At 42.5% G+C, this 21,780-nt stretch overlaps 1 protein-coding gene across 1 annotated transcript; it reads left to right on the top strand.

Moving 5' to 3' along the window:
* The first annotated feature begins 46 nt into the window (after window positions 1-46).
* RIOK1 (RIO kinase 1) lies at window positions 47-18,543 on the top strand. The gene is made up of 17 exons (XM_068931902.1): window positions 47-409; window positions 1,585-1,789; window positions 2,959-3,049; window positions 4,166-4,235; window positions 4,954-4,996; window positions 5,517-5,609; window positions 6,548-6,660; window positions 6,783-6,863; window positions 7,450-7,536; window positions 8,069-8,206; window positions 8,760-8,863; window positions 10,412-10,518; window positions 11,667-11,732; window positions 13,422-13,541; window positions 13,752-13,805; window positions 14,882-15,022; window positions 16,299-18,543. The coding sequence occupies exons 1-17, from the start codon at window positions 339-341 to the stop codon at window positions 16,407-16,409; spliced, it is 1,695 nt and encodes a 564-aa protein (XP_068788003.1). The 5' UTR covers window positions 47-338; the 3' UTR covers window positions 16,410-18,543.
* Window positions 18,544-21,780: the final 3,237 nt, after the last annotated feature.

The raw sequence follows: 21,780 nt of genomic DNA, 5'->3' as shown, positions 1-21,780 counted from the left end.
AGCCCTTGTGACGCCAGGCGTTCGTAGCCAATCCCTGCGCCGGAACGAGACGGGTTGCCCGAGGGTGAGCGCGCGCGCCACCACGCCGGCCGGCGGAGGAACGCGCCAGTCTAGCTTAACCTTACTGCTCACCCCCGCGGCGCGGACGCGCTCGCTGCTTTTAGTCCCTCTGCGCGCGCCGTAGGGGGCGGTTCTGTGGCTGGGCGGGTTGGGCCGCGGCGGTTGGCGGGGCGGCTCCGGGCGGGGAGGGGAGGTGCTGGCGATGGTGTGGGCGGGCTGCCTGCGTCACGCCTCGCTCTCCGCAGGGCTGTGCGGGGCCCTGTGTGCCCGCCGCCGCCATGGATTACCGGGCGGCGGCGATGAGCCAGGCAGTGCCGGGGCAGTTTGACGATGCCGAGTGCTCCGACAGGTAAGAGGCGGGGAAATGGCGGGGTGGGGGTGGGGCTCTGCGCTGGGCGCCCTGCGCCGGCCCGAGGCGAGGCCGGGCGGGCAGGCCTGGGCGGCGTGGTGCTGTCTGCTGGCTCGCCCTGCCCCCCCCCCCGTCCGTCCATCCATCTATCCATCCATCCGTCCATCGTCCTGCTGTTTCTGTTCCCCCGCGGTCGATTGTCAAGGAAATGTGGCAAAACAGGGCGAGGTGCGAGGGGTGAAGCCCTCGACAGCGGTCTCGGTTTGGGTCGCTGCTGGGGAACGTGGTCCTGCAGAGCGATGCCTGGTTAAAACCTGTGGGAGGGAACAGATGCGTTACCTTCGTTAAAGCTGTGCACACGGGGAAAGTCTGCTCTCGCACTGTTTTATTATTATTTGAGTTCTGTTTCAGCACTAAAATGGACTGACCCAATTGCAGACTTGGGGTAGTCTAGGTAATTTAACTTTGTAGTTAGTTGACTGAAACTAAACATCTGAAATTATGTAAGAGAACAGTATTTTAGTTAAGATGAGGTTTATTTTGGAGCTGAAATGGACTTTGTGTTGAAGTGAAAGCCACGTATGTTTAGTAGGGAGCAGAGGATTGAATAAGGAATGATCTAGTCCTGTGCGTCCAAGCCGTTATCTTCCTATTTTACCACTTGTTTAGTTAAGTAGTGAATTTGCTCAGGGACATACTTGTTCTGACAGAAAACATGATAGACTGAAGCAATCAAATACACTAGTAAGCTGAAAGGGTTCATTTGTCTTACGAGTTCTTTCCTAAGTCTGCTTTTTTTTTATGTTTGTTGTATTGGTGCTCCAGAGTTACTAGCAGAGTTGCTATCTGTTGCCACCATCTGTTGCTGTGATATCTGTCAGGTGGAAATCTGCTGTGGCAGCAGCAAAATGGTTTGGCCTTGAAGAAGGAGCCACCTGGCATGATCTGGTGTGATCTGTTCATCTATTTGGAGTTACAGAGGGATCTAAATGTTTGTAAACAAAACAAGTTAGAAGATGGCACTGAAGCAGTGAATAAGATAATTTAAATGTAGTCCATCCTTTAAAGGCAATGACGTTCTTGTATATACCTCTTTGAAGATAGGTGAAGTGACAAATATCGTGATGACTGTAGTGATTATTTGTAGTTATGTAAATGTCTACATTTGTTTGAAGTGAACTTACTCAGGACACACAAACAGCTGAAGAAGGTGAAGTAACCGAGAACTGCCAGTCATGCTTGTGTGAAGAGGTTAACGCTGAGGAAGATGATGATCGTGATGATGATGAAGAGGAAGATGAGGATGAAGACTGGGACTGGGATCATGAGATGGGAAGACTCATGAAGCGCCACAGTGGTGCTGCTGGATGCAATCCACAGGTAAGTTGAAGGCTATTTTGTGACTGTTAAGGGTGCCCAAGAGCAAATGGGATGAACCCCGAGGCTTTGTTCAGTGTTAACATTATGTTGAGCAAAAATTCAAATGGAACTTTCTCCTCAGGCAAATCCCCTTCTTCTGAGTCTCCTCTTCTGGCACACTGCATGCATATGTGCATTGTAGCCAGGACTCCTCTTGATTTTTCTTGCCCCAAGTCCTATTACTGCATTCCCCTTGTTACTGCAGTCCTCCTCCTGTTTTTGAGCTTTCTTAACCTTTCTTTCATTGCCTACTCCAATCTTACTACTGTTGCTTCCTTTTCAATGTTGGTCCTCTGTGTTTTTGAGCATCTTTCCCTTCATTTTCACTGAATTTTGAGACAGTACCTGCTTTATTGTGCCAAGAATGAAAGAAGTTCTCTTTTGGGCTAATGGGGAAGGAAGGTGAAAGAAGGTATAGGAGGTGGAGGGAGATGCTAGAAATAGATGAATTTAGAGCAAACACTGTTGAATTAGAAACGTTTGGTTTGTTGCGGACTGGAAAGCACATACTGTGTCGGAAACTAGCGTTCTTGGTCTCGGCTTGGACAATGAAGGTTAGGAACCTCTCCTTTTCTTTAGGTATCGGTACAACAGAATAGTTGAGATAAAGTGGTGCTGATCATGGCATATTGGGTCTGAATCGCAGTGCTTGTCCTGGCTGACTTATTCTTCCCTTTAGTTAGGGATTTATGCTGTCCAGTGTCGGTGAAAGTGGATACTGTGTTCAGAGAGGACCGCCTGTAAGAAAAGATAACAACTTTGGAAAGTCTTCTCTGTTCGTTACCTTCTCAGCTTTTCTCCTGTTTTTCTCCTTACTTCTTTCTGCTATTCCTGTTCCTTTTAGGGAAAAAAAAGTGTTAATATGAGAGACTTGCAGCATAATTGCCTGACTAAAAATAACCCTGCACTGGGTCATTTTGTTGGAATTTTGTCTGATGTGTCACTTTATTTAATTCCAGAGAAGAAAATAAAAATCTGATGCTAATCCATGTCCCTTTCCTCACCCTTTCTGGTTTTGTATGTATAAAACTCTAGGCATAGGCATTTGGACTGACTTTTCCAATGATACTGTCTATATTTCAAAGGCTATTTTAAAAAGGCAAGTTATATTAACAAATCCTTTGTTTCAGGCAAATAGACAGACCCCTAGTTGCAATTCAGCAAAAATGTCTACCCCTACAGACAAGGCTTTAAGGAAATTTGAACATAAAATTAATTTAGGTGAGTATAAATTGCATTATCTTCTTTTATGATAGCAGATGCAGTTCTGTGATGTTCTCAGACTAGTTCTGCTTACTTTAAGTCAGAGCTTGCTGAAATGGCAATTAACTGTTGCCGGGCAGATTAAAAAGGGCTCTTGCACAGCCAGAGTTGCCTTTAGTCTTCATTAACCAGCTATCATATCCCTTTCCCTTCCCTTTTCAGAGCTGGAGAGCTCTTCTTTCCCTAGCTTCTCCAGATCACACAAAATATTTTTTCCCTAGCTTCTCTGTAGGAGCAAGCTGCCTGGCTTGTGGGAGGGTATCTTCTCTCTGCTGGTGTGTCTTTGGCCATTCTCAAACCTGCTACCACAGCTAAATTTCCTGGTTGATTGCTGTTTCCTGTAGCATTAGTGTGGAACTAATGCAACGGTAACTTATGCTACAGTTATCTCACAGGGGTAGGCTTTTCTGCCACAGGTGGAGAGGCTGCTGTCCTAGCCTGTGTAGAGTATTGTATATGATACGATGGAAATAGCTGTTCTGCTCAGCCTGTTAGGGCTAGATGCAGCTGTGGCTGGGGGTTTTTGGTAGGATATTAACAAGAGTTTGTAGTTTCTTCATAACTAAGGTGATCTGAAGTGAACGCTCAAAAGAGTAGTGCTGGGATGTGTAGTCAAATACAGCAGCTTTTATGTACTTAGCAATTAATGAAACACCATTTAAAATACACTGTGGGGAGACAGTCCTGGAGACTGTTGTTGTTCTGTTTAGAAAAATGGCGTCAGACTGTGGAAGAGAAGGGCAGATGAATTTAATAAGATGTTGCCCAAGAGACTGTCTCTTTCTCATCTCTGGATGGCATTGCATCTCTAAGTCTGTGGGAGTGTCTCAGTAGTCTGTGTTGTTATTATAGTTCTACTTTGAAATGTACACAGATGGAGTGGAAAATTAAGTAACTGATGCTTCTGTGGTATGTGCCTGAAGTACCACTTCAGTTTGTTACAGAGAAATCCAAGTGTGTCTGAACATTGTGTTGGGGCATATTGGCTGGCAGCAGAGTTGCAGATGCAATTCTGAACATAAAAAAAAAAAAAAAAAACAAGTAAAGAAGTTTCCTATCTTATGTGTTTTTCAGATAAGCTGAATTTTGATGACTCTGTTATAAACAGAGTCACAGAAAAATCTAGACAGAAGGAAGCAGACCTGTGAGTTATAAGTTTGTCTCTATTTTCATTGACCTAATTTGAACCCAGAAGAGTTCTTATTTCCTAGTTTCAGCCAGAGTTTTGAATAAATTATTAAGAAAAAAAATCTGTAAATATACTACATGTAGTTTGCATTCTGGTCTTAAAACTTTTTGTTTTCTGGATCTGTCACCTGAATCCTTGCCAAGTTTTGCTCCTCCTGTCACTGCAATTGATAGCAAATCTAATCGCTGTTGGTGTAGTAATGCAGAAGTTACTTGTATTTACTCTAGTAGTGAAAGGCTATCTTTCTCTGCTCCTTTCCTAAAGGAAGTCCTTGAGCAATTGGGCTAAAAAACATACTGGAAACCTTATTAAGATTCTTCCTGATGATTTGGTGAGGAAAGGCTTTTCTTGTTTGTTTGGGTTTCTTGGGGTTTTTTTTTGTTTTTTTTTCTGGAGAGCCTGCAGCTTATAGCTGTAACTTGTTCAGACAGGTACCACTTTCTCATGAGTAAACATATTTCACTGGAGTCAAGAAGGTATCTGTAATAGTAAAGGGCACTGATGTTGAATTTTTTTTTTCCTGCCTGCAAGAAAAATGTTTGCTTTTGTATGAACTGGAAGCCTTATTTTTTGAGGCTGTTAACTTTGCTTTGAAGTAGAATGTCATGCTTTATTCTGTCAAAGTACTGAGTCAATGTGTGGGATTGTATAATTTTATTTTCACTTCTGCTAGGTATCGAGTCAAGGATAAGTCAGACAGAGCAACAGTAGAACAGGTAAGTCCTTAATGTATCAAATATTTCTGTTCTGACTGGAACCAATCATCTGGAATTTTGGAGTTGGTGATAAAACTTTCAGGAGCTACTGTAGCAACAGAGTTTCACCTTGGAATTCTGTTTCCCTTTGTCCTAAGGAAACTTGAATTCCATTTTTAAGCTTTCATCAAACTCCAAGAAGCAATGGAAGATTCTGGGTTTGCCTGTTTAGTTTTTTTTGGTTTGGGGTTTTTCTTTTTCTTTTTTCTTTTTCTCTCTCTCCCCCCATTTTCTTTTCCCTTAAATAAGACTGAACTGTTGTTGGCTGCTCTATTTCAGTTCTCATAACTGTATCTTAAGAGAAAACTTATTTTAACACGTTTAATGCAACTGTGGATGGGAAATCATTCTCATGCATCCTTCAGCTAGCTCTAAAATCGATGTATGATCAGTTTAAAAAAGAAAAAAAAACCCACAATTTGTCTTGAAAGAAAATTACTTCAAAGAGCAGTTATGCTGACTTTTCTATATTAACCTTGAGGTATTGGATCCAAGGACCCGAATGATTCTGTTCAAGATGCTAACTAGAGGTATCATATCAGAAATCAATGGCTGCATCAGCACGGGGAAAGAAGTAAGTTTTGTTATAAGTCTCATGACACAGCCTCTTAACAAGCTAGGTAGATGCTTATGGTGCTCAGAAGATGCATGGAAATGCTTGGGTTTAGTATTACTGTTTGTATGTTACTTGGTGAGTAGAAAGTTATCTTAAGATAAAATGCAACTTATGTTAAAGAAGTGGGTTTCCCCAGCTATGAAGAATTTCTGATAACATTTAAATGTTAACTTAAATTAGTATTTCTCATTAATTCTGTGTTATAACTGAAATTTTTGGAAAGGGGTACATGTACACACAATATAAAACAATGCTTGAAAAGCAAACAAAGCCACATAACTCTTCAGCAAGACCTGTTGCATGCAGATCAGATCCACTCCACATCTCTGTAGAGGTGGGAATGCCTGAATGGCATGGCAAAATACTGTTTAAAATACTATTAAACCTTCATTGCCTTTACCAAATTAATGTTTGCTATTACTATCAAGTAATATTACTGATAATTAAAACCAAAGCACGGTTTTCCACAGTAAATTAGTAAGTCAGTTTTAGAATACCTAGTCCCTAAGCTGACCTGACTTTATTCGGAGTCCTTGCCTTCTGATTTAAGGCATAATTCCATGCTGTGTGGTGGTGTCAGCATGAGGCATTTGGGGCCTAAATAGTGCACACGTCTCAGATTAACCCTTCACAGAAGGACTTGTTTCAGTCTCAAAGTGTGGATGCTGTGGAGTTCTCCTGTGTACTGTAACACCCCTACCCAGTCTTAAACACTTTCAGTAAGCTGCTGCTTGTAGAAGCTCCCTTGTGTGCAATACCACTAACTCAGCTGGGTGAAAAAGTTTATCTTCTCTTTCTGGCATCCTGGAAAACATCCGAAGGAAGAAGGTTGTATCAGTTACTGTAAACAATTTTTCCTTTAAGTGTTATTTCTTCTTCCCTTTATAATCCAATAGGCTAATGTATATCATGCCAGTACTGCAAATGGAGAAAACAGAGCAATAAAGATTTACAAAACCTCTATTCTGATGTTTAAAGATCGGGATAAGTATGTGAGTGGTGAATTTAGGTGAGTTGGAGTTCTTCCTTATTTTAATGAGCAGTAGGGTTTGTCTGAATGGTTGTAAAATGATCATTGCCAGTACTGCATATGCTGAGTGTTTTTTTTGTTTTTATTTTCTTTTTTTTAAGATTTCGTCATGGATATTGCAAAGGTAACCCAAGAAAAATGGTGAAGACATGGGCTGAAAAAGAAATGAGGAATTTAATAAGGTGAATCTTCCAGTTTTTACTTCAGCATACAAACTGAAACTCCTTTATGTAACTGAAACTCCTGTTTCTAGGAAATATCCTTCTATTGCTAGACACTGGCTCTCACTACCTTTTTTTGGTCTCTGGAGTATTCCAGCAAGTGTCTTAAGCTTCCCTGTGGGAGGGAGAAACAGGGAGGAAAAAAGGAGGAATAAAGATAGTCCTTTGTCTGGCTGTTCACGCTCTGAAGTTCTTCGACATCTGAACTCTTTCTGACTTGACTGAAAAGTGGGGAAAAGCCAGAAGTAGCCGCTGCTGAGTAGCAGCACATTGTGTTTCTGTGTGATACTGGTTAATCTAGGATTAACCTAAACTGTATAAACATTCTTTGTCTGAAATAGGAAAGTTTAGAGAGGAATTGGAGCAGGATGGCTGTGGGTTTTTTTGTGTTCATTTCCTAGTTGTTATTCAGAAGTGTGAGTTTTCTGTGTAAAGGAGCTCTTAACTCTGTATGATGTTTAAGGCAACAGAGCTCCTGTAGGCACTATTGCAATCCAATAGCGTTGGTTTATTTTTATTTTTTTGTGGTTGTGTTCTTTTGTTACAGGTTGAGTACAGCCCAGATACCTTGCCCAGAGCCAGTTATGCTAAGAAGTCATGTGCTTGTCATGGGCTTTATTGGTAAAGGTGATATGTAGGTATCCTTAGAAAGTCAAAACGATTCTTTTTCATAAAAAATAAAAAAACCCAACCCTCTGAATTTACCTCCTATTACTTTAGGCCTCCAAAATTAACATATTACTCTTATATGTGTGTATGACTTGTAGAATACCCAGATCTTTACCAGCTACCACTGCAGACAGTCTGCCTGATTCTGAAGCCGCAGATGTATTCAAAATGAATCCCTGTGGTGGTTCAACCGGAGGTTATAGATGAAAAGGCTTGCTTATAATGCATGAAGATAACTTGACATTCTGTAGTACAAACATTAATGTAGCATGGTCCAATGTCTTAGCTTATGTTGGAAGCGGCGCTCCCGGTATCTTTGGCAAGCATGTGCCAAGTTTTGCTGCCTGACAGGCTGATTTCATGCGCTTTGCTCAAGTAAGTCAGGGTGGGGTTTCCATTTACTGAGTAGAAGGTCAGGTACTGCAGTTGAAGCATTTAAAGCTGGTATGAAGAGGGAAAAAGTACTCACTTTGTCTTATTTGTGTGGTAATTTCAAGGCCTGCTCCTCTGCTGAAGAATGCTCAGTTATCTGACTCAAAAGTCCGGGAGCTGTACCTGCAAATCATCCAGTACATGAGAAGAATGTATCAAGATGCCAGACTTGTTCATGCAGATCTCAGTGAATTTAATATGCTGTACGTTTTTAAACTTTGCTCTGAGTTGTAACATCTAAAATGTATGCATTAGCAACTTCTGTGTATACGTTTAGAGTGCTAATCTACCTTTGGGGGTGTGTGTGGGGGGGGTCCTTCTCAAGACTGTGTTTCATTTTTGCTGCTTAATTATGTACCTCTTAAACCAGGTCTGAAATCTCTCTATAAAAAAACTAGCGACTAATGAAAAAATCAGGAAGGGGTGCGTGTGTATATTTTTATATTTACACACACACACACACACACACGCGCGCGCGCGCGTACACACACACACACACACACTTTTTTTCCCCTCCTCCCCTCTTCCCTCACCCCACCTCCACCAATGCTTTTTGTGTTCTTTTAAAGCCTGGGTGAGGAGGAGGGAAGGGATTGACCAAAAAAAAAAAACCCTCTGGCCTTAATATGTGAGATATCTGCTAGAAAAATGTTAGGTTTGTCTACTGGTCCTTATGTTTTTAGTGCACTTTTTATGCCCCCCTTTATCTTCCACATAACAGTCCTGTGGAATCAGTGCAGTTCTACGTGTTTGCAGGTACCACAGCGGGGAAGTGTACATCATCGATGTGTCTCAGGCAGTGGAACATGACCACCCACATGCGTTGGAGTTCCTGCGAAAGGATTGTGCCAATGTTAACGGTGCGTGGGCTGCACTTTAGCTCTGGTTCTGATGGCTTGTTTATTTAGGTGAACTGTGTTCTTCCTTATGTTCTTTCAGCTATGACTCTTGACTGTCAAAGCTGTCAAACTTTAGCCAAAATGTTCCCTCTGCTAGGTTCTCATGGTTTCCTCAGGGAGCTGTGGGCTGTGCTGAGCTCAGACTGTGTAGCCTATTGTACTAGCAACTCTCTGGCCCAAGCGAGTCACATGGCTGAATTTCATATTTGCAATAGAAAGTAAGGATCAGAGTCCAAGCTTGCAACAGCACCCACACCTATCTTAGTTGCCCTTATTTTAAGGAGTATGCAGGCATATTGTTCTGTTTCCTTCTGTGACTGGAACCCATAGCTAGAATTCCTCAGGTGGTAAGTTACTGTGTCTTACAGTTCCCTGCACTGGTCCAGCTCAGCTTAGGAGATCTAAGCCTCCTCTAACTTATTAGAGAAGCATCACTTATCATGGTATTCTGATCAACAATGTACCTTGACAGTATTTTTCCCTTAAAGATTCGGTCTTCATGTAGTATGTGGGAGTACGTGTAATAGACATGCATCTTCCACTAGGCTCTGTTCCTCTCGGAGGGCAGGAAATGTGTTGCTGCAAACTGCTTTTTTCCCCTCCACCCTTTCTTTTCTATGTGATTTTTCTTATTTTAAGAGACACTTAAAAATCTGTGAAACAGTTCTGCTTTACTTTTGGATTCAATGTCTTTGTTGACACCCAGTATGCTAGCTGTGCCTTATTCCTCCTCTGTTGATGAATTTCTGGGTAATTCCTTCTGGATCAGATATTTGCACTTTTTATTTTTTTTTCCTGTTTTGGCTTGCTCTCCCTGTGCTGGTGCCCTGGTGAGTGTGGGTTGCTGCGTGTGGTGTTGTTGTTTTGTTTGTTTTTTGACTTTTTCCCTGCTACAGTTTTCTCTGAGTAATCCTGCTACAGAGACTGAGAGAAATGCCTAGCTTTATGCTATCTCTAGAAGTACAGCCTCCAAATTTAATTATACTTGACTCAAAAAAAAAAAAAATCCTGAGCATAATAGAGAAAATGCTAGTAAGTTACTGTGTCCCATATGTCTTCATACTATGGTGGATCATAATTGGGCTGTACTGTGTTTCAGTGGGTACTTTTCGTTTTCTTTGACAAAAGTTTGAGGTCTGTGGACCTTAAATCTTTGACATAGTCATGCTTTTCATCTTGATCACTGGAAATACTGCACCTGTCCTAAACAATTTACTACTTCCTTCTTGACCCCTGCCCCATTTAGTTTGACTCCTGCTGAAGCTGATTTGGCTTTGATGTTTAACCACTGTCTCTTCTTCCAGGGTTTGTTGCAAGAGGAAGTTTTAGTTTGGGTGGCCAAAGATGCCATCCAAAAGTGCTTTGATAACTAAACTCAGTAGGATGCAGTATATGCAGCTGAGACTTTTGCAAGTCATCAGGGCAATTATTTTTCTGTAACTGTCACTTTAACATAAGTTGCATGTGTGTCTCACAATTACTTTTACTTCTGCCCTTGATTCCTTGTAGACTTTTTCCAGAAGCACAATGTTGCGGTGATGACTGTGAGGGAGCTGTTTGAGTTTATTACTGATCCTTCTATTACAAGTGAGAACCTGGATGACTACCTCTCTGAGGTAAGACCTCGAGGCCTCATTGCTTGCCTAAGAAAATTCAAACAAAATAATCACATTTGGTTCAAACTCCATCTCACTTACTCTGCAGCCTACTCTTGAAGTGAGCTGGTACATGACTTTGTCATGCCAGTGCTTCAAACATATATGTGGATCTTTTCCATATGTACCATTGTAGGTTGAACACATTTTCATTCTAGGTCTTCTGAAGCCTAATTGCTAAAACTCAAATGTTCGTTTCAGGTGCTACTTGCATTAAAAATGGGATGCTTTAAATTAGGTCGGCCTTTTTGGAAAGGAGAGGAAAGCTTATTTAGCTCTGCAAATACCTGGCAGAAACATAACCATATTTTTTTTTATAGAAAGGAGTTAAGAGTGCAGACTTAAGCAGGGGAAAATTGGAAAAGGAAAGGAGTGGCTCCAGGCAATAGTACTCCAAAGAACACAGTCTTGCTAGGCAAGCATAGTGGCTGGTGGGACATACCAACTCTAGGAGGAGGTAGATGTAACTTAGTTCTTCTTTAGGTGCCGTTCTTTGCTTCCGGTTAGATGAAAAAACCTCTCTCCTAGTTGAAGCAACAGAAATGGGAAGGAGCCAAATCCAGGCCATGTAAAGCAGGCCAGGAGTGGAGATATGATGTGTACATGCTCCTGGCCAAGACCATGAGGCAGAGGCTGACTGATGTCCAAATACCAGTATGGCATGGGTATTTTCAGATGTTGATTATTTCGTATCATAACTGGAGGTTGCGAGAAGCAGAGCTGTGCTGCAGGTTTCCCTTCACTTGTGCTCGCCTGGTTTACTCAATGTGTGTGGCAGTGAGAAAAACAAAGTCCAGTACGGGGCACTGCTTGCTATATTCCTTGTGCTGTTATTTCCTACAGTCATGCATGGCCTGCCATAATTTAGCCTGGAAGGATCAGGGAGTGTGTTCTTCCAGTATTAACAAGGCAAATCTGCGGTTATGAGCGTGCTCTGCAGAAATGCTGGGTACCATTAGGTGTCGCTCGAGACATTGCTATGGGGAAAGCTGTGATATTTTGAGTGATACCAATAGAACACAGGGAGAAATAGAGATATGAATAGATAGTTGGATTAAATGAGTTGATTCTGTAGCAGGATAACATTGTATTGTTTCATATTTCTTTAGGCAATGGAAATAGCATCCAGAAGAACAGAGGAGGAAAGATCGAGTCAAGATAATGTGGATGAGGAAGTAAGTGAGGAGTTTTGTTCCTGCTATGAAATTACTTTGCCTCTTCTAAACAATGAAATTTATTATTTAATTTGGAAGAATGCACAGCTGATAAACAGAACATAACGTTTACGATAACTGGTATGTCCTGAACTAGTTGAGGAGACAAAGTATTGAGGGATGCCGTGTGTAAAAAGCTTAAGGGACACCGATCGGAAGGCAGACACTCCACTTTGTAAACCAGTGTGTTTGCTTGTGGCTTGACATGTCTTCCAGTTCAGGATCAGTTAACAGCAAAGAAACTGAGAGTGGAGAGATCTGATTGTGCCAATATGATTGGACCAGTAACACAGTATCGTGGGATAGTCAGATGTGTGCATTGACCAAATTGCTGATCTAGCTCTCTTCCCAGTCTAATTCAGTTCTTCTGCTTACTGTTTCTCTCCCTTTCTTTTGCATGCTGGAGAAACCATCCCAAGTCTGTTCAGTTTGCATTATTGAAAACTGCCAGCATTCTGGAAAGCTTCAGTTGATTTTGTAATCTTATGTTTCTGTACCAGAAAAATTTAAAAAAAAATTGGAGTAGATTTGTTATCAGTGGGAACATACTCGTGTTAGTTCATCAGGCATTTATTGTTGGAGTCGACACTGCTTGATTTACTGAAGATTTTTGCTCTGGGAGCTCTGCAAGTTTTACTGGCTGCTTCTGGCTCAAGCTTGGTCAAGGAAAAGCTTTTGTATCCTGAGAGTTCCTGAACGTAGAAGTCCCACTGAAGTATAGGGCCAGAGGTTACTATTTTGTTACAAGCCCATCTTTTGCGAACAAGTTAATCTCGGAAACGGAGCCTTTGCTTAAGAAAAGGCATTGTCCTGTCAGAGAGTTGTTTAGTACCATTTGAGCTGAGTTTCCGGCTCTCACAGACTTCTCATGTGACCTCAGGCTAGTTGTGGCACTTCCTAACTCGTGAAAGAGCGGAGCTTATTAAATGCAAGCTCTGTGGAGACAGGGTCTGTGCTGTTTGCACAGCACTTGGTCTGGTCGTTATAATTGTAAAGCATGTTTGTAGTCAGGTGATGGGACGGATTTGGTACCAGTGGACTTCGTGGAAAGGAACGCATCTGATCTGGTAGTGACTCCAGTTTGCTGGAGTACAGTCTCAAAAGATCGCATTCCAAATCTGAAGTAAGATGATGTTGATATGGTGGTTAGGTTTTACTCTACTGCCGCAGGAACCTTTTGCGAGTTAGAGTGTATGTTGACAGAGGGATTATTTGTATACAGATTAAGTTGTAACAATGCATTTTTAATAGAGTTGCCTCCTGAAGGCATTGTAAACCTCATCATAAGGATTTTTTTGGTTATATTTTTAGAATACAAAACCTTAAAACTGGAATCAGTTAAGAGGAAAGTTGAGGCACTGGAGAAGGTCACAGATAAGTAGGCTGCCGGTGGTCATACTCATGAATAAACCTTATTCGTGGTGAACTATCAAGAACATTTAGGTTCCATGTTTGTCTGCTCCAGCAAAAAAAAAAAAAAAAGATATTCTTCAGTTGAAATGGTAGTGGGTTACTGCCTTACTCATTTTGGGTTTTCAGAGCCATGAAACCCCTCGTGATTATTCTCTTAAAGAGGCATAGTTGGGAAGGAAGAACATCATGAAACTGTATGTAAATTAGTAAATCTACTTGCCTCCTTTCTTCTACCAGGTATTTAAGAAAGCTTACATACCTCGAACTTTGACTGAAGTTAAAAACTATGAAAGAGATGTGGATATAATGATGAAATTGAAAGAGGAGGACATGGCATTGAATGTTCAACAGGATAATGTGAGTAGACATCCTGAGGCCCTGCAAATGAGGGGAAGAGAATTTTAACAGTAGTGTTTTTTTACCATCAGTTTTTGGTAAAAATTCATGTTATCTGGTTAGTACTATGCTTACGTTGCTGTCTTTTATGAGATAATCATTTTCTGTAGGTACTAGATATAAGAGTCATATTTTGATAACACCATGTTATTTCTCTCTTCCTGGATGTAGATTCTCTATCAGACTGTGACAGGATTGAAGAAGGATTTGTCTGGTGTTCAGAAGGTGAGAGGGCCTTTTGCTATTCTTCATTTTAATGACTTTAAATGCTTAAGGAGTGCAGAGAATGCCTCATCTTGCAGTTGATGCTGTGGAAGAAACCTGTCGATTGCAGATTGACTGTTTCTGTCTGCTTGGATCCTGCCCGTGTGGGAATCACGGGTCTGGCATCATAGTGTATCTGAATATGAATTGTTTGCCTATCGCCAGATATGATACTGGGTTGCTTGAGAATGAGATGATTATCCTTGCTATCGCTATCCTCTTTAAGGGAATGCGTGGAGGGAGAGGGAAGATACATTTCACATCCATTATATTATCTGTGATTTGAAAGTAACATGACTGAGTTTTGATATGTTCAGGATATCTGTGCTGTAGTTACTGTGCAAAGATACACCCTGCAGTGTAAGGCATAAGATTTTGTCTTGCTATTTGTACAAAAACATCACAATCAAGTACTTTAAAGCACTTTGCATAAGAAGTAGGGTACAGGTCAATCTGTAGCAGTATATCTCAAGTTGATTACTCAAAGCAAGAACTATGTTTGGATCCCTTCCCCTTCCCCACACCATTTTGAAACATTGCATTATCTAGCAGTGCTGTAGAATATTTTAAAATGAAAATATAAATTTGGGGAGGGATCAGGCTTTGGCATAGTTATCAGTTTGGCTTAAGAGTAAGCGTGTTTTTGCAGCATAGATGCCTGCGTTTCCACTAAAGCCTGTGTAGGATGCCTCTCAGTAAGTTTTTGGAAGCCAGTTTTTCTAACTCTGTTCAGATCTTACTATCTTTGTTAGGAAATTGCTCTTTTCCAAACCCACTGACATGAGGTAGTGCTAAAGAGCATAAAAGGTTCTATACTGTATATTCTACATGTCTTGGGTTTAGTTTGGATTAACCTCTTTTTCATTCTTTTTCTTGAGGCTCATTGATGCCTGTGGTAAAGGAGATGACATAAGTTTGCTCATGGCTTCCTTTGTGGGCAATTCTGTTCATATACTGTTTTTCTTTGTTTTTTTTTTTTTGCCTTTGTGCTATTGAGTTTGGATTTGAGATAAAATCTCTCTTGGTCTATCTTGCAGATCCCTGCGCTTCTTGAAAAAAAGGTGGAGGAGCCAGAAACAGGTTCTGATGATGACAGCAGTTCAGAGGACTCTGACTCAGGCCGTCAAGAATCTCTACATCCTAAAGATCAACCTGCTGAAGTTGGCATGGATAAAAAGGTAAGCTGGCCAGGGACTGCGTATGTGACAAAACAAATCCAAACTTAGATTCTCGGTGGTTTTTATTACTTCTTGATGGAAGCAAGCTCCTCCAGGACTCCTCCTGTTGTGGAGAGTGAGAGCAGAGAAGAGAGTCAATTTCATTATGAATGTTTGCTTGAATGGTGTTCTTGTACAGAGGGACATGCAACATAGCTCTCTGGCTCAGACAAAGCCAGAACAGAGATCTGTGTAGGGAACTCTGAAGCTACGCAAAGCAGAATTTAATGAAGACTGGGCAGCTTTTCAGAACCTCTGCTGACCAAAGCCCAGAAGAGTAGCCAGGTGTGTTGTCATGGTGCCCCCTGAGGCCACTTACCTGCAGAACTGGAGATTTGGTGATAATGCTTATACCATGGCTACAGTAGCTTTTGCAGAACCGTTAGTGCAGGCTGGCTAGCTTTGCTGTGGGGAGGAGACTTAAAGCAGATGTGCCAAGGTGATTAGGTGCTTTTTTAGATCTCTTTCCAAACTGCCTAACAGGTGAGCCCTGTTTTGTTCAGGCTCTTTTGCAGAATATCACCCATAAGTGAGACCTGTGCAAAAGAAAAGTGAAACTTGCTAGATTTATGAGGGTTCAAGATGGGGAGGGGGTTGCTTGTTAGATGTCATTACCCCCCCCCCCAAGTTTTCCAGGAAAGATAAGAGATAGATTCCAAACGTCTTAAATGAAATTGCAGTGCCCTCCTAAGCACTTTGCTTAGAGCTCTGTAGCTGTTGTCTTTCAGATGCAAAGCAGGACAGTCTTGGTCACTTCTTTCTCACTGTTATGGGTGGGTTCTCCCTTGGACTTCTTTTTGTGTGAATAAGATGAATTGCATCGTAATCTGTAGGTTGAACTGCAGTTTCAACAGCTGATTAGGAGTGATTATGTGGTTTGGGGGTTTTTTGTTTTGTGGGTTTTTTTTCCTTCTGTTATGTTAACTTTGTATTTTCTGGGTGAGTGTAGCCTCTTCATTGTCTAGCACTAATTATAGTGTATTGCAGTGTCATAGCATCTTCTCCTATCAATCTTTTCCCCTCTCCACTCCCATCCATTTTTTTTCTTCCTCTTGCTAACCAGGTATTTGTGTACTAACTGCTTAATGCAACAATGGAGAGGGTGAGTCCCCCTCAATAAGGGGTGCTTACCCCTTATTCCTCCTCTGTTACAATGTTAGCATAACTGATGAAGTCAGCTTGCTCAAAATCCCTGCTTCTTGCTGGTTTTAAGTGACTGGTGCTTGTTTCCTTTTAGGAAAGGAAAAAGATGGTTAAAGAAGCCCAAAGAGAGAAGAGAAAAACCAAAATCCCAAAACATGTGAAGAAGCGGAAAGAGAAGACTGCAAAAATGAAGAAAGGCAAATAAAATTGGCTTTAGCTTGGGGAAAGGGATTGGATGTTGTGGGCAGCTTACTCGCCATCATTTTTTTGTAGTTTTTTTTTTATTTAAGAATTCTCTATTTATTTACATACAGTAATAACTGAGGGTGGTTTCATTAACGAGATGGTGTAGTTGTTTGGACAGCATTTTTTTTCAATAGGGAAGAATGGTTTCAACACATTTGTATATATTAAAATCCTTTATATGCGCAGGTTTAAAATGCTGTTAAACTCGCATCGGTTTGTTCCTGGGGTCCTACTTCTCTGCCTGCTTACGCTACGTACATGTTAGTTTGGTTTGCTTCAGAGTGAAGAGAGGGAATGACAAAGACTAGAAAACAGTCCACCCAAAGGCCCATGTTGTCTTTATAGTACAGAAGCAATTAGAGCTAGCTATCCCCTGCATGCTGCCACAGTCATCTGTGGATACCCCTGCAGGCTTTGTGTCTTTGTTTGCCCATCTGCACTTGCATCAACTTTGTTATCTTACTGAAAGTTGGGGTTTTGTGCTTTGGGAAGCAGCTCTCCTTACTGCCCAGTGACCTTCTGAAGCAGTTGGGCATGCATACCCAAACAGATCGAGGCCCAGATCTTTGCTTAGGGCTCTGCTGCTCTTAAGAGTATTGGGAGCAAGCTGCTTGTAAGCTGCTCAGATGAGTATTTGCTATCAAGATGAATAATGTGTGTTCAAATTCAAAGCTGTCTGAATGAAGGCCAGTGCCAGGAGCTTTTTGTGGTGTGGCTCAGCACACCTATCCATCCTGTGCTAGTCTGCTTCAGCTCTTTGGTACAGAAGGATTGGTAGAGTTCTGCTCATAAATGAGCTGCTTGGTTTGGGGCAGAGGTGCCATACCTCAGGCAGCCCACCTTCTCTCTTGGCAGCCACTTTGATCTCTAAGGCTGACCTTGGGAGGGGTGTCTTCCTCACGCAGTAGAGCACATCCCACCCCTTTTCCGCTGCCAGCAGTCTTGGAACGTCCTGTGCCAGTGCAGAGAAGAGCTCTAATTTCTGCAAGTATCTTGATTTATTTTCCCGCACTGGGAGTGAAGTTGTTGCCCTGGGGATTATGCTAAGGGGGCATGTACTGTCTGCTTACAGACGACAGCCTTTATCCATCAGCTAATGAGCACTGCGATGATGGGTTGACCAGGGGCAGGTTGAAGCTTCCTTCTCTCTACTCGCCTCCTACACCCAAAAAAGATTGCAGGCTGGTCATGGGCAGCCACCTCTGGCAGAGATAGAGATATTAATGGCCAGCTGCACATATGGTTGCTGCAATGAATGTGTTCCTTAAAGAAAATGGTCTCACTGCATTTTGACCTCCGCAGCCTTTTGGTGCCTCTGCCTTGGACAACTGGTAAGAGAGGAACTGGTGAATACTAACACATCTCTCCCTCCCTTCATCCCCTTTCCCCTTATCCATACAGGAATTGACAGCACTCATATATTTAGTATGCATGTAAGGGTACATAACATTGCTGAAGCATGTAGGGAGGCAAGATGGGCATTGCCTCAGTAAAGGGGGATGTTTTTTGGGAGAAAGTAGAAATATCCATGCATTTTGGAAAATGGAACTACATCAGGTATAAGAAAGGGGGCTGACTCTGCCTTTCCCCCGCCTTGGTAGAAGGGGATGGGGAAGAAGGGTAAGATTTGCATCCTGGGGGAAGGGAGTACTCTTGGTGGTCATTTGTCTGGTGCCCAGGGCTGAGGTGCTGCCGCGTGTATGAACATAGGCTCTTTCTTGCTTTTGCCTGCCAATATGGGAGCTTGCATAGTGCCAGAACCAGGCAAAGGTGGCCTTGAGTGCCATGGAGGATGGCTGCCTTGAATCTGTATGCCTGGGTTCATATGTGCCATACTAGAGAAGCTAGCGTTGAACCTGCCCAAGCGTCCTGTATCTTAGTGTACCAACCACAGACAGGCTTAACTGTGAACTTGGGCCTTGCTAAACTCCCCATGTGGGCTTTAATTATCAAAATTAGGCTGTGTGATGAGGGAGAGCAGGGGGAGGTGGTGTCTAAAGTGGACATCCTCCAGAAAAAACAGGATGCTAGATTGTCACCACTTCAGCTAAAACCTGAAGGTAATTGAAACAATAAAGACATTGTGAACTTTGCTACTGTATGACATTATGATGTTTGTTTTTCCCTGCTGACTGAGAAGGAGATGGTGTTTGCATAAGTGATATCATTTGGGGTTAATTAAGGTGTATGCAACAGAAAGTGTGTGTGTGTGTGTGTGTGTGTGTGTGTAGGGGGTGTAGAAATGTAGCCCATCTGTTGCCTCACTTCAAACTTTCTTGCTAGGCAAACTTTCTCAGGGATATTGGTGAAGTGGGCTAAGCATTCATGAGAGATCTCTAAGAAACTGTGTGTGCTTTAACTTAAAGCAGGCCAACAGTGGACTCTTCCACCTGAAAACTGGTCCCTAGCTGATCAGCGTTAGTCAGGGGGTTGCCAGGCGCGAGAGACAACACTTTCATTGCAAGTGAGCGCTCTGAAGATGATGTAGGATAGCTACTAGTTTTTGGCATAGGGCCTGGAAGCCCCAGGCCCAAAGCGTGTGTCCCGTTAGGTATTTTTTGCCTCTTTTACCTAAGGAGGCGCTTTAGATCACGGCAGCCTCCTCCTTGTAGTCCAGCGCTTGAGGGGAGAGGAAACATTCCAGCTCGCATAACCCTGTCTTTTCTCTAGGCCGTGCACCACAGTTTGATCAAGTTCGCCTTTTTGAGCAACTGTGTAGCATAAAGATGGTCCTGAATCAGTAATTTAGGATGCAAGCCTTGCTTGCAGCAATGCACAGCAGGACTATCTGGCAGGCTGTACAAAGCATGGGCTGACTATCTGCCTCAGATGTTTTCTTTTCTCTGGAGCGTGTTGACGTAGCCAAGGTGTTCACGCAGCACCTCAGGTGGAACGTGCCAGAAAAGACTGTGTTGTAAAAGCACAGATGGCCTGGGGATAGCCCTTGCAGCTTGGTGTGTGCTTGTGGAGGTGGGCTATGAGTGCAGTTCATGTATCCTGGCTGTTGCGGACTGGAGATGTATACAAATGAGAGAGTCCACAGGGACTGGGTGGGCCAGTAGGAGTTCTTTCGGTCAGGACCATGAGATGATCTTTCTGGGGATCCCTGAAGCAAGAGAGTGGCTATTGTCAAATATGTTAGACATAACTACTGAGAGGCACCAATCTGGGGCAGGGGACAGAACTATGTTTGTATCCTATGTTAAAGAAAAAGCCTCAAAATAGCATGGGTATTCAGTTATGCTCTGTTGACATCAGCATATGATGATGTAAGTTTTTTTCCCCCCATAGATTAGGGTCTGGAAAAAACACACTCGCTTTATTTTGCTATAGCTGAATATTTATGGCATGCCCTGTTGCTGGTATCTGTGCTAAGCAACTGGATCTTACAGAGACGAAGTATTGCTAGGACAGGAATGCCATTACCTGGTAGAAGACAACCTGGGACACAAGCACCGCAAGATATTGCTGCTACTGTGTCTTCCTTCTTTCCCCCCACTCCACCTACCAAGAGTAGACTTAGTCGTGGGGCTCTGGGGTCTTTTGTGGGCTACTGCAAGCGCCACTTTTGTGGAGCTTGGCTAACAGCAAGCAATACAAGTGGACAGTCTGGAGAGGTTGTCTGAGGGGGTAAGTGGTGAGCTGTGGCCCCTGCAGTCCTTGCATGGCTCTGAGAAGGGTTAATGGAGTGATGAGGCTAAATTGTGGAGATGTGATAACTACCCCTAAGCCTCTGAGAATTCCTTTCTGTTGACTTCAAACCCGTTCTTCCTTTGTTCAATGTCAACATTTATCATCCCTTTTTTTTTTCCCCCCTTTTGAACAAGAACATCTCTACAGAGTTAATGTTATTAACTCAGCTGCTTTGTCACTGTGGCTTTGGGAATGTTTCTGCAAGCAAAACTTTACATTGTTTACTTGAAATATCTTTCAAAGCAAAAATTGTTTTCTGTGTTCTCTGAAAATACAGTGGATTCCCAGTTCTTTCAGGTGAGAAGTATGACTTTATACAACTGTGAAAGAACTATAGGAGTATTAAAGCAGCTTATAGTTAACATTCTGGTTAAAGTGTAAATGCTAAACATCTAAAATACCAGTTGTGAAATCAAAACCCCTATACAGAACACTTCTGCTTGCAAAATAATACTATATTTTAGTTTAAGGAAGGATAGTAGCCATATCTGGGGAAAGTACAGTGAGTAATACTCTGATCAGCAGATAGGTTTCAGACTGAAGACAAAAAGCATTGTGTTTGACAAAATCTTAAAGCTAGTATTTCGTTCTAGTCAGAACATGGTCCCGCAAAGTGTGCTCTTATTCCCTGGTCTGGTGCTGTGAACAAGATGAGCAACTGACACTTGGGGAGGAGATGGTGTCATCAGGTTTGACACTTCTGAGATAACGCCCACAGGTTGAGCTAGTGATCAGGAAGGGAAGGAGAACGGGATGGAGGGCAGCATTTGCTGCTGGGTAAAGCTTTGGTGTGCCTTCATGTTGAGTGCTGTGTGCAGTTCTGGTCTCCACATAGTGGAGTTAGGAAGGCTACAGAGCTTCCCCCGGAGTGCATGATTCAGGGGTTGGAGCAGCTGCTGTGTGAAGAGGGACTAAAAAGGCTAAGACTCCTCAGTTTGGAGAGCAGAAAGCTAAAGCAAGGGGATACGGCAAAGGCTTACGAAAATCATGAGGATGACATACAAAATAAACACAGAAATGCTGTTTACCAAATCCTGCAATACTAAAGCTAAGGAGACCAGCTTAAACTAGTGGAGGATTGGCTTAAAACAGATAAGAGAGGATGCTTTAGACAGTGGTAAATGGTTGGTGTGCCACACTAGGGAGTTCCTTGTGATCTGTTTGCACCGGTGCAAGTAAGCAAGGGCTGAAAATTGAGCTGCCTAGTTTGAGGTGCTGCTAGTGGTATGGGGTGTGGTTTTTTTTTTTTTTTGAACAGGCTGCCCATGTGACACAGGTCAGATGCTTCGTAAAAAGCACTTCTGGGAATTTGTAGCTAAAAGACTTAGTGATATTTGAAAGCTTAAATGTGTGCAGAGAGAATATTTACAGCTGTACTATCAAAGATACAAATGTACAAAAGCAATTAATCCCATCTTTCCGGAGATAAGCCAGCCCTCGTTCAATGGGACTCAGTGGGAAGGATATGAGATGGGAGAGCTAGGAGGGAAATACTCTTAGCAGATATGTTGGTTTTGTTGGGGGTTTTCTGTTTTTTTTTTTTTTTGGTAGAGGTAGGGGAAGGGGGTGTTATTTGTTTGTTTGTCCATTGTGTTCCTCCTCCCCCCCCCCCCAATATCCTGTGGTGCTATATGACT

This window comes from Struthio camelus, chromosome 2, assembly GCF_040807025.1.
Source record: "Struthio camelus isolate bStrCam1 chromosome 2, bStrCam1.hap1, whole genome shotgun sequence".
NCBI lineage: Eukaryota > Metazoa > Chordata > Aves > Struthioniformes > Struthionidae > Struthio > Struthio camelus.
This window is presented reverse-complemented; position numbering and strand designations above follow the sequence as displayed.

Coding starts and splice junctions, on each gene's coding strand:
- RIOK1 (XM_068931902.1), top strand. CDS start 339: ATGGATTACCGGGCGGCGGCGATGAGCCAGGCAGTGCCGGGGCAGTTT. Junction 3,050..4,165: donor TGAACATAAAATTAATTTAG/GTGAGTATAAAT, acceptor TGTGTTTTTCAG/ATAAGCTGAATTTTGATGAC. Junction 7,537..8,068: donor TTTATTGGTAAAGGTGATAT/GTAGGTATCCTT, acceptor GGTAATTTCAAG/GCCTGCTCCTCTGCTGAAGA.